This window comes from Poecile atricapillus, chromosome 14 (genome assembly GCF_030490865.1).
Source record: "Poecile atricapillus isolate bPoeAtr1 chromosome 14, bPoeAtr1.hap1, whole genome shotgun sequence".
NCBI lineage: Eukaryota > Metazoa > Chordata > Aves > Passeriformes > Paridae > Poecile > Poecile atricapillus.
Window position 1 is genome coordinate 2,334,593 of NC_081262.1, and position 12,158 is coordinate 2,346,750.

A 12,158-nucleotide genomic window follows, 5' to 3' on the forward strand; every position below is an offset into this window, starting at 1 on the left:
TGCTCCAACTCCAGGACCAGCAGCTGCTCCAACTCCAGGACCATCCAGCAGCTCAAAGACAAAGCAAAAACCTCAGAGGAACAATCAAGCAAAGCTTTATTTGTATAAATTAAATAGAAATAAAATAGCAATAATCCAAAAAGAGGCACTGGAGCTTTATCTCTTAAATCCTGTGTTAACCCCATGATTTCTAGGTCTGATTTTTTCCTCCCCTGCACTGCTCACACTCTGGATAAACGAAGGACTGCCACCTTGCAAGTCCCCAGCACAAATGCTGGCCAAGCACTTCTGTCCTGAGCTGAGCCAAGGGCTGGAGTGGCTCTGACCCTTAATGCCAGGCTTAACGAGGCTGGTGTTAAACCGGGCTTAATGAGGCTGGGGTCAGACCTGGCTTTCCTGGGCGCTGCCCTGCGCTTCTCGCCGCACCTCCTTCATGTCATAGGCCCAGACCTGCTCCAGCCCCTGCCCCAGGGTGCAGCTGGGGCTCCAGGAAGGGAAGGGGAAGCATCCAGCCACCACCCGGGCGTCGTCAGGCAGCTCTGCCAGCAGCTTGGTGGCCAAGGGAGGTTTCTGGGGAGAGAGACACAGCCAGGGACAGGGACAGGACACAGTCACACAGTGGCACTGCCACCAGGGAGCACGGGGCAGCTTCTGGAGCATCAACCAAACACCCTTCAAAGCATAGGGCTGAGACTTGGAGCAAGTGATCAGCAACAGGATGAGAGGAATGGCCTCAAGATACATCAGGGGAAGTTTAGGTTGGATATTGGGAAAATTTCTTCATGGAAAGGGAGGTCAGGCACTGGCACAGCTGCCCAGGGCAGTGGTGGAGTCCCCATCCCTGGGGGGATTTAACAGACATGGATGTGGCACTTGGGGACATGGGTTAGTGGTGGCTTTGGCTGTGCTGGAGGAATGGTGGGACTCCACCTCAGAGGGATTTTCCAATCTAAACGATTCCATGATTCCATGAATCCAAATGCTGTGTAGCACCAAACCACTCACCCCCAGTGATTTCCACTTGGCCTTATTCCATCCCAGATCCCCTCTCTTTTCCCAGGAAAAGCCCCCTCGAGCTGGCCCAGAACAAGTCAGGGTGGGAGGGACTGACTCACCACGCTGGGAGCCAGGAACACGATCACGTTGTGGCAGTCAGAAAGATTCACCTTAAAACAGAAGGAAAAGGGGAATAACGAGCAACAGGCAGAGCAGGAACAACTCTTTGAGTGTCCAAGCCTTGTGGGTGATCTTTGGAACCTTGGAGGGAGGAAAGATGCCACAAAACACGTGAGATGGGAAAGTGTGGGTATGAAAGCAGCATGTCTTGGGAAACATCTGCCTCCAGCACCATCCCAGACCCACATTCACCAATGGATTCTCTCTGCTCAGAGCTGTTCCAAGCAGAACTGGCCATGGGCTGCCCCAGCTGGCATTCCCCTGGAAAGGAGGATGGTTTTCCACCTCCCAGGAGCAGCATGGGATGGGGAAAGAGCAAGCAGCCATCAGCAAATCCATCCTGCAGATGCAAATAGATCTCTGGCCCTTTCCAGACCCTCAGGATGCTGTTACCTTCCACAGATCCTCCTTCAGGAAGGACACCTTCCCGTGGTACCCGGCCTTCCAGGCACGGTAGTTGGCCAGGGACAGCAGCCAGGGGTTGAGCTCATAGCCCAGGGCTGGCCTCAGCCCCTGCTTGTAAGCCTCGAGCACCTGGAGAGGGAGAGGGGGAGGGGGAGGCTGAAACCCAAAGCATCTCAGTGTTGAGGCTGGGGCAGGATTTGGGTGGGCAGGGGCTGTTGCCCAGCCCCACTCACCCCATCCTGCCAGCTCACAGGCAGGGAGACCTCGGTGCTCAGCACCACCCACATCCCTCATTCCCACCCTGCTCCCTGCATGTGATGTCTTCTAGGGCTGCCCAAGACCCCCTACGACCATCTAGAGCTACTCTGGACCACCGAGGACTGCCTAGAATCACCTCTTTAGAGCCACCTAGGACCACGTTGGGTCACCTAAGACCACCTCGGACAACCTAGGAACATCTAGGACAGCTAGGGCAATCCAGAACCACCTACAGCTGTCTAAGACCATCCCTCTGGGACCACCTGGGACGGTCCTGCATCGTAGCCAGGAGGGCCACCCTGAACCACGGCCAGGAGCCAGGCAGTAGCCGGCTGGGGGTCTCCCCATCACCCTCTCCAGCCCCCTCCCTGCCCTTCGCCCTCCCCGGACACCCCAATCCCCGCAGGACCCAGCCCTTACGAGCCGTCCATCTCCGGATCCCAGATCCACGGTCTTCCCGGCGCGGCCCCGCAGCAGCGCCAGGGCGTTGGCCACTTGCCGGGGGCTGGAGGGCTGGTAGGGCACCTGGGGGGCACAGGGGGGTCAGGGGGGTCGGGGTGCGGGGGTCGGGGGGCTCCGGGGGGTCAGGGGGTACCTGCAGGCGCAGGGGGACGCGGCGGAAGCCGGGCATCAGCAGCACAGCCCAGGTTGCCCACGCGGCCGCCCCGCTGGCCACGGCCAGGGCCAGCAGCCCCCGGGGGCCCAGCGAGCCCCCGGAGCGAGGCCAGCCCGGCTCCCCCAGCTCGCCCGGCTCGCCCGGCTCCCAGCACGGCTCCATGGCCGCCGGAAGGGGAGGGGAGCCCGGCCGGGAGCCTTCCGCCGGCAGCGGCTCCGGGACAGCGGGGAACGCGGCTGGGCACGGGGGACAGCGGGGACAGGGACACGGACACGGGGGACAGCGGGGACATGGACACAGGGACACGGACACGGGGGACAGCGGGGACACGGGCACGGGGACAGCGGGGACACGGACACGGGGGGCCCGCGCAGCACCCGGGGCTGCGTGTGCGGGGCTGCAGGGGGAGCACGGCCGTGCGTGGTGTGCGGTGTGCACAGGTGTCTGTGTGTGTGTATGTGTGTGTGCACAGGGGTGGGGTGGGTGTGTCTGTGTGTGTCTGTGTCTGTCTGTGTGTGCAGCTGTTGTGCACTGTGAGCACGCCTGTGGCGCTGAGGAATGGTTGTGTGTGTTGTGCACGGTTCACGGATGAGCCTGGCTGTGTGAGGTTATGAGCGGCTGCAGTTGTGTGTGAGCAGCTGTGAACAGCGGTTCGGCTGTGCACAGATACAGCAGCACGTGGCTACAGCTCTGTGTGTGTGCACTGTTACACAGCTCTGTGTGTGTGCACTGTTACACAGCTCTGTGTGTGCACTGTTACACAGCTCTGTGTGTGTGCACTGTTACACAGCTCTGTGTGTGTGCACTGTTACACAGCTCTGTGTGTGCACTGTTACACAGCTCTGTGTGTGTGCACTGTTACAAACAGCTCTGTGTGTGTGCACTGTTACACAGCTCTGTGTGTGCACTGTTACACAGCTCTGTGTGTGTGCACTGTTACACACAGCTCTGTGTGTGTGCACTGTTACACACAGCTCTGTGTGTGTGCACTGTTACACAGCTCTGTGTGTGTGCACTGTTACACACAGCTCTGTGTGTGTGCACTGTTACACAGCTCTGTGTGTGTGCACTGTTACACAGCTCTGTGTGTGTGCACTGTTACACACAGCTCTGTGTGTGTGCACTGTTACACAGCTCTGTGTGTGTGCACTGTTACACAGCTCTGTGTGTGCACTGTTACACACAGCTCTGTGTGTGTGCACTGTTACACAGCTCTGTGTGTGTGCACTGTTACACAGCTCTGTGTGTGTGCACTGTTACACACAGCTCTGTGTGTGTGTGCACTGTTACACAGCTCTGTGTGTGCACTGTTACACAGCTCTGTGTGTGTGCACTGTTACACAGCTCTGTGTGTGCACTGTTACACACAGCTCTGTGTGTGTGCACTGTTACACAGCTCTGTGTGTGCACTGTTACACACAGCTCTGTGTGTGTGCACTGTTACACACAGCTCTGTGTGTGTGCACTGTTACACACAGCTCTGTGTGTGTGCACTGTTACACAGCTCTGTGTGTGTGCACTGTTACACAGCTCTGTGTGTGTGCACTGTTACACACAGCTCTGTGTGTGTGCACTGTTACACAGCTCTGTGTGTGCACTGTTACACAGCTCTGTGTGTGTGCACTGTTACACACAGCTCTGTGTGTGTGCACTGTTACACAGCTCTGTGTGTGCACTGTTACACACAGCTCTGTGTGTGTGCACTGTTACACACAGCTCTGTGTGTGCACTGTTACACACAGCTCTGTGTGTGTGCACTGTTACACAGCTCTGTGTGTGTGTGCACTGTTACACACAGCTCTGTGTGTGTGCACTGTTACACAGCTCTGTGTGTGCACTGTTACACAGCTCTGTGTGTGTGCACTGTTACACACAGCTCTGTGTGTGTGCACTGTTACACAGCTCTGTGTGTGTGCACTGTTACACAGCTCTGTGTGTGTGCACTGTTACACACAGCTCTGTGTGTGCACTGTTACACAGCTCTGTGTGTGTGTGCACTGTTACACAGCTCTGTGTGTGTGCACTGTTACACACAGCTCTGTGTGTGTGCACTGTTACACAGCTCTGTGTGTGCACTGTTACACACAGCTCTGTGTGTGTGCACTGTTACACAGCTCTGTGTGTGTGCACTGTTACACACAGCTCTGTGTGTGTGCACTGTTACACAGCTCTGTGTGTGTGCACTGTTACACAGCTCTGTGTGTGTGCACTGTTACACAGCTCTGTGTGTGCACTGTTACACAGCTCTGTGTGTGTGCACTGTTACACACAGCTCTGTGTGTGCACTGTTACACACAGCTCTGTGTGTGTGCACTGTTACACAGCTCTGTGTGTGTGCACTGTTACACAGCTCTGTGTGTGTGCACTGTTACACACAGCTCTGTGTGTGTGCACTGTTACACACAGCTCTGTGTGTGCACTGTTACACACAGCTCTGTGTGTGTGCACTGTTACACAGCTCTGTGTGTGCACTGTTACACAGCTCTGTGTGTGTGCACTGTTACACAGCTCTGTGTGTGCACTGTTACACAGCTCTGTGTGTGCACTGTTACACACAGCTCTGAGTGTGTGCACTGTTACACACAGCTCTGTGTGTGTGCTCTGTTACACACAGCTCTGTGTGTGTGCACTGTTACACAGCTCTGTGTGTGTGCACTGTTACACAGCTCTGTGTGTGCACTGTTACACACAGCTCTGTGTGTGCACTGTTACAGAGCTCTGTGTGTGTGCACTGTTACAGAGCTCTGTGTGTGTGCACTGTTACACAGCTCTGTGTGTGCACTGTTACACACAGCTCTGTGTGTGTGCACTGTTACACAGCTCTGTGTGTGTGCACTGTTACACACAGCTCTGTGTGTGTGCACTGTTACACAGCTCTGTGTGTGTGCACTGTTACACACAGCTCTGTGTGTGTGCACTGTTACACAGCTCTGTGTGTGTGCACTGTTACACACAGCTCTGTGTGTGCACTGTTACACAGCTCTGTGTGTGTGCACTGTTACACACAGCTCTGTGTGTGTGCACTGTTACACAGCTCTGTGTGTGTGCACTGTTACACACAGCTCTGTGTGTGTGCACTGTTACACAGCTCTGTGTGTGTGCACTGTTACACAGCTCTGTGTGTGTGCACTGTTACACACAGCTCTGTGTGTGTGCACTGTTACACACAGCTCTGTGTGTGCACTGTTACACAGCTCTGTGTGTGTGCACTGTTACACAGCTCTGTGTGTGTGCACTGTTACACAGCTCTGTGTGTGCACTGTTACACAGCTCTGTGTGTGTGCACTGTTACACAGCTCTGTGTGTGCACTGTTACACAGCTCTGTGTGTGTGCACTGTTACACAGCTCTGTGTGTGCACTGTTACACAGCTCTGTGTGTGTGCACTGTTACACACAGCTCTGTGTGTGTGCACTGTTACACAGCTCTGTGTGTGTGCACTGTTACACACAGCTCTGTGTGTGTGCACTGTTACACACAGCTCTGTGTGTGTGCACTGTTACACAGCTCTGTGTGTGTGCACTGTTACACACAGCTCTGTGTGTGTGCACTGTTACACAGCTCTGTGTGTGTGCACTGTTACACAGCTCTGTGTGTGTGCACTGTTACACAGCTCTGTGTGTGTGCACTGTTACACAGCTCTGTGTGTGCACTGTTACACAGCTCTGTGTGTGTGCACTGTTACACAGCTCTGTGTGTGTGCACTGTTACACACAGCTCTGTGTGTGTGCACTGTTACACACAGCTCTGTGTGTGTGCACTGTTACACAGCTCTGTGTGTGTGCACTGTTACACAGCTCTGTGTGTGTGCACTGTTACACACAGCTCTGTGTGTGTGCACTGTTACACAGCTCTGTGTGTGCACTGTTACACACAGCTCTGTGTGTGTGCACTGTTACACAGCTCTGTGTGTGTGCACTGTTACACACAGCTCTGTGTGTGTGCACTGTTACACAGCTCTGTGTGTGCACTGTTACACACAGCTCTGTGTGTGCACTGTTACACAGCTCTGTGTGTGCACTGTTACACAGCTCTGTGTGTGTGCACTGTTACACACAGCTCTGTGTGTGTGCACTGTTACACAGCTCTGTGTGTGTGCACTGTTACACACAGCTCTGTGTGTGTGCACTGTTACACACAGCTCTGTGTGTGTGCACTGTTACACATAGCTCTGTGTGTGCACTGTTACACAGCTCTGTGTGTGCACTGTTACACAGCTCTGTGTGTGCACTGTTACACAGCTCTGTGTGTGTGCACTGTTACACACAGCTCTGTGTGTGCACTGTTACACACAGCTCTGTGTGTGTGCACTGTTACACAGCTCTGTGTGTGTGCACTGTTACACAGCTCTGTGTGTGCACTGTTACACACAGCTCTGTGTGTGTGCACTGTTACACAGCTCTGTGTGTGTGCACTGTTACACAGCTCTGTGTGTGTGCACTGTTACACAGCTCTGTGTGTGTGTGCACTGTTACACAGCTCTGTGTGTGTGCACTGTTACACAGCTCTGTGTGTGTGCACTGTTACACAGCTCTGTGTGTGCACTGTTACACAGCTCTGTGTGTGCACTGTTACACACAGCTCTGTGTGTGCACTGTTACACACAGCTCTGTGTGTGTGCACTGTTACACAGCTCTGTGTGTGTGCACTGTTACACACAGCTCTGTGTGTGTGCACTGTTACACAGCTCTGTGTGTGCACTGTTACACAGCTCTGTGTGTGTGCACTGTTACACACAGCTCTGTGTGTGTGCACTGTTACACAGCTCTGTGTGTGTGCACTGTTACACACAGCTCTGTGTGTGTGCACTGTTACACAGCTCTGTGTGTGTGCACTGTTACACAGCTCTGTGTGTGTGCACTGTTACACACAGCTCTGTGTGTGCACTGTTACACAGCTCTGTGTGTGCACTGTTACACACAGCTCTGTGTGTGCACTGTTACACAGCTCTGTGTGTGCACTGTTACACAGCTCTGTGTGTGCACTGTTACACAGCTCTGTGTGTGCACTGTTACACACAGCTCTGTGTGTGCACTGTTACACAGCTCTGTGTGTGCACTGTTACACAGCTCTGTGTGTGTGCACTGTTACACACAGCTCTGTGTGTGTGCACTGTTACACAGCTCTGTGTGTGTGCACTGTTACACAGCTCTGTGTGTGTGCACTGTTACACACAGCTCTGTGTGTGTGCACTGTTACACACAGCTCTGTGTGTGTGCACTGTTACACACAGCTCTGTGTGTGCACTGTTACACACAGCTCTGTGTGTGTGCACTGTTACACACAGCTCTGTGTGTGCACTGTTACACAGCTCTGTGTGTGTGCACTGTTACAGCTCTGTGTGTGTGCACTGTTACACACTGCTCTGTGTGTGTGCACTGTTACACAGCTCTGTGTGTGTGCACTGTTACACAGCTCTGTGTGTGTGCACTGTTACACAGCTCTGTGTGTGCACTGTTACACAGCTCTGTGTGTGCACTGTTACACAGCTCTGTGTGTGTGCACTGTTACACACAGCTCTGTGTGTGTGCACTGTTACACAGCTCTGTGTGTGCTTCTGTGGGACAGTGCACACCCGTGTGGGGCTGTTTGGTGCTGTGCACACCCGTGTGGGGCTGTTTTGGGGCTGTGCACACCCGTGTGGGTCTGTGGCTGTGCATACGCGTGTGGGATTGTTTTGGGGCTGTGCACACCCGTTTGTGGCTGTTGGGGGCTGTGCACACCCGTGTGGGGCTGTTTTGGGCTGTGCACACCCGTGTGGGATTGTTTTGGGGCTGTGCACACCCGTGTGGGGCTGTTTGGGGGCTGTGCACACCCGTGTGGGGCTGTTTGGGGGCTGTGCACACCCGTGTGGGGCTGTTTTGGAGCTGTTCACACCCGTGTGGGGCTGTGCACACCCGTTTGGGGCTGTTCTGCTCAGCCCGGTGTTTTCCTGCTGCGAGGCAGCAGCGACTGTGGGAAAATTCCCGGCGTTTTGATGCGGGGGGGCAGCCGGGCCCCGCAGCCCCTGCCCACCCCCAATTATCGCCCCCCCAAATCAGCCCAGACGCGGGAACAGAAGGGCACAAAGGGCCGCAGCCCCCTGCCAGGGCAGCCACATGTCACCGGGGATGTCACTGCTGTCACCTCCCCCCGCTCTCTCCTCAGCCCGTGGGTCAGGATTTGTGGGGATTCCTGGGGGTCCCCCTCCAGCACCATATCGGGGTGTCCCCTGAGAGCCTGGGGGGTCTGGTGGCCCCCATGTGCTTGCCACAGGACCACCAAGCTCATCACGTGCCTCAGTGTCCCTGGAGCCATTGCCAGCGGAGAAGAGACCCCAGCCCCATCCTGGGAATGGCTTTGGGGTGCAGGGATGAGGACTTGGGGAGTGAGATTCCCACTGCTCAGAGCTGGGGCCAGCAGCAGCCCCCCAGAGCTCCTCTTTGCAGAGGAGCCACCAAAGGCAGGAATGTTCCTGCTCCCACCTCCCTGAGTCGTGGGAACCGAGCAGGAGGAGGATGCACCGCACCCCACGTGTTGTACCCCCAAACACACAGCTCAGGGACTTAACAACGACCAGACCCCATTAATCACATTCCCCAGAGGAGCGATGGGGCTCCAGCGGGGAGGTGAAGCCGCCCCCAAAATACATCCCGGGGCTGTTCCCTCCCCGGCCGCCCCAAAGAGCCCAGAGTAGCCAAATCGGGGGTCACGGGGATCACCCTGATTTTCCGGTTTCTGCTTTTTCTTGCTGGCAGGTGGAACTGGTTAAAGCAGAAAATCCAGGGAAATCGGAGCTGGGGGAACACGGGGGCCGGGGGGCTGCCGAGGAGGAGGATGCTCCGTGGGGATGAGTCGGTCCCTGCAGCAGCTCCTGTGCAAATTAATTGAGCAATAGCCAGGCAGGGCTGAGCCCTCCTTGCTGGGCCCCTGGGATTTAGCAAGGGGGTGGCCGATCCCCTCCTGCCCCAGCCCCGGGGTGCCCGCAGCATCTCGGAGCGCGGGGACGAGCAGGTGGCCGTGCGAGGGGACCGGTCGTGATGTGTCATTGGAGCCAAAGAGCTTTTAATCCTCCTCTTTCCAGGGCAGCTTCCCCCGCCGGGGCCGCGGCGGCTGCAAAGCAGCCCTGACCGCCAGGAATTTGTCGCTATGTGCTGGGAAAGCTGCTTCCCACCAGCTGTCGGCAGCCGGGGACGGGGGTGAGGGGCCGTGGGGGCCCTGCTGCGGGCCAGGGTCCTGCTCCAGCCCCAGCATCCCTCCCTGCGCTGGGATGATGCTGGCTTGGCTCTGGCCGGGGCTGGAAGCAGACCTGATGCCGGGATTTGGGGTGCAGCTCCCCCAGAGGTTGGGGGTGTGTGTCATCGGAGTTATCGGGTTTTTGGTTCTCCTCTCGCCGAGGGCTGTGGGGTAGAGCTTTCTCCAGCCCCAAGGTCCTCATCCTGACCCTCTGGGATATCCTGGACTCCAGGGGCTTCATCCTGAGCTTGTGGGGCATCCCCAAACTCCACAGGCATCATCCTGACCCTCTGGGGTATCCCTGAGCCCCAGGGGCTTTATCCTGAGTTGTTGGGGTCCCTGGTCCCAGGGGCATCGTCCAACCCTATGGGGCATCCTCAACCTCCGGGACCTCGTCCTGACCCCATAGAGCATCCCTGAACCCCAAGAACATCATCCTGACCCTACTGGGGATCCCCTGATCTCAGGGCCACCCCTGTGCCCCACGGCAGCTCCTGGGTGCTGCAGCAGGGTGGGCAGGCTGCCCGGGGGTCCCTGGGGGTCCCCACTCGGTGCCGGGGGCCACGGGGAGGGCTGAGCGGGCCCGGCCGCCTTTGTGCCTCCCCTTTGTGCCCCGCGATTCAGGCGTTCGGGCTTTTATCCGGGAGCCGGGAAGGAGGAGGGCGAAGGGAGCAGGAGAGGGGGGAGAAGGCCTGAGGGGGGAAATGGCGGGAAACGGCGACTCCCTTTGTGTGACAGGGACAGGGACAGGGGACACCCGGCAGTGCCGGCGCTCTGCGCTCTGCCATCCCCGCGCTGCTACTGAACGGCCCCACGGTCCCCAGAGGGATCCCGATGTGGGGTGTGTGGGTGCCTGGGTCCTCAGTGGGGCTGATCCCATGGAATGAGGGACCCCAGGAGCTCCCCGAGCCCGTCTGAACCGAGGGAGCTGTTTTGGGGCACTGCTCTCCAAGGCTCCCCCAAACCCCACCCCGTGTGGGGCAGGTTGGTGACTGGGGGGGCTTTTGGAGCAGGTCTGGCTGGATCATCCCTGTGGCTGTGCTGGGTGGGCACCAGGGCACCCACCAGGGCACCCACCAGCCTTCCCTGTGCTCTCGGGGTGCTGCCACAGCCCTTCACCAGGGTCACCCCTCCCCGAGCCCCTCCTGACACCCCCAGCTCCGCTTCGGTGTCCCCACCCCACTCCCCTGTCCTGCCTCACACCACATTTTCCATCCTGTGGAGGAAATATTCCCCGGGATGGAGTTTGTCTCATTGTGTTTTCACCCTCCACGGCCTTGCTCTGTGCCAAGAGGCCGGGCAGGAATTTGGCTTGGCCAGGGCTGGACTCTGCTTTCGGGGAAATGCTCGGATGACCAGTCCTGGAACGATGGAGACGCCGGAGCTCTGGGATTCCATCTGGTTCCCTTGAGCCACGGGGAAGGGCTGTTAGCCCCATCTCACAGTGGGGAAACTGAGGCACAGGCTCAGTTATCCCGTGGGATGATCCCATAGGAAGCATTAGCGCCCTGGCCGGGGCCCAGCGCCGCGGGAGTGACAGCCGGGGGAAGCGAGGCCGGGTGACCCGACCTGACACGGGGCAGAGGGCACCAAAAACAGCCCAAAACCCTCTGTGGCAGAGAACGAGCAGAGTAACAGCCCTTTCCGCCGCAGCACAACGAGCTGCTTTGGCCAAATAAACAGATTGGAAGAAAAACAAGAGATTTTGCTGCTGGGTAGAAGAGTGCCGGATGCTTCGTGCGTTAAACGCAGTCATTTAGCCGAGAGGAATGTGCTGGATTGCGGTGGGGTCGGAGCAGCCGTGATTTACCCCCGTGCATACAGAGGATGCCGTGGGCAGCACAATTCCCTTTGCACCTCATTTATTGCTTTTCCAGCTTCATTTTTCCTCCTCCGCTGGGTTTCCCACTCCTTCCCCCTTCCCCCTGCCTCGCTTGGCTCCTGCTTGCTGCCAAAATCCAGGGGGATGCTGGCATCCTCCAGTGCCCAGAATGGAGCATTGGCCTCCCCAGGGCCAGATCCTGCCCTCAGAGCCCAGCCCGGCCCCAAAATGCGGCAGGAAAAAGGATAAAACCAAAATATCCAAGTATAAAATTGGCAGTAAAGCATCAAGCAAGCAGCAAACTCTTCTCAAGGGAAAACATGTGTTGTATATCAAACCCACCAGGATCTTATCACAGCCAGATCATTCTATACACACACACATATAGATATTTATATTTAATTATGCTCCAAAGCCCACAGCATTCTTTGGAAACTTTTTTTTTGGCAAGGAAAAGCACATTGTGGTCAGCAGAGGCACCAAATACTCAGCAGTTCATCCTGGCTGGTGATATTTGAAAAGGTGTTATTGAAACAAAGTTGGAGAGGTGTTAAGTACAAGCAGACGTGGCAGGAGCTTTGCTTGGGTGGTTTGAGGGGCTCAAGGCTTTTGGGGGATGCTCAGGGGCTGAGATTTCCTGTGCTGAGCCCTGTGGCATCACAGGTGA

The 12,158-nt window shown here is 56.6% G+C and overlaps 2 protein-coding genes across 4 annotated transcripts in view; both read right to left on the reverse strand.

Annotated features, from left to right (window-relative positions):
* Window positions 1–12,158, reverse strand: part of IGFALS (insulin like growth factor binding protein acid labile subunit) — a 52,333-nt gene that overhangs the window by 26,048 nt on the left and 14,127 nt on the right. The window lies entirely within an intron of this gene.
* ANTKMT (adenine nucleotide translocase lysine methyltransferase) lies at window positions 73–2,685 on the reverse strand. 2 transcript variants are annotated; one of them, XM_058849684.1, is made up of 5 exons: window positions 2,435–2,685; window positions 2,260–2,364; window positions 1,570–1,710; window positions 1,116–1,166; window positions 73–570 (listed from the first exon to the last, which is right to left on the reverse strand). In XM_058849684.1, the coding sequence occupies exons 1-5, from the start codon at window positions 2,615–2,617 to the stop codon at window positions 382–384; spliced, it is 669 nt and encodes a 222-aa protein (XP_058705667.1). In that variant the 5' UTR covers window positions 2,618–2,685; the 3' UTR covers window positions 73–381. The 2 variants fall into 2 exon arrangements, with proteins under 2 accessions (XP_058705667.1, XP_058705668.1); XM_058849685.1 differs by lacking the exon at window positions 2,260–2,364 and having other exon boundaries at window positions 2,435–2,648.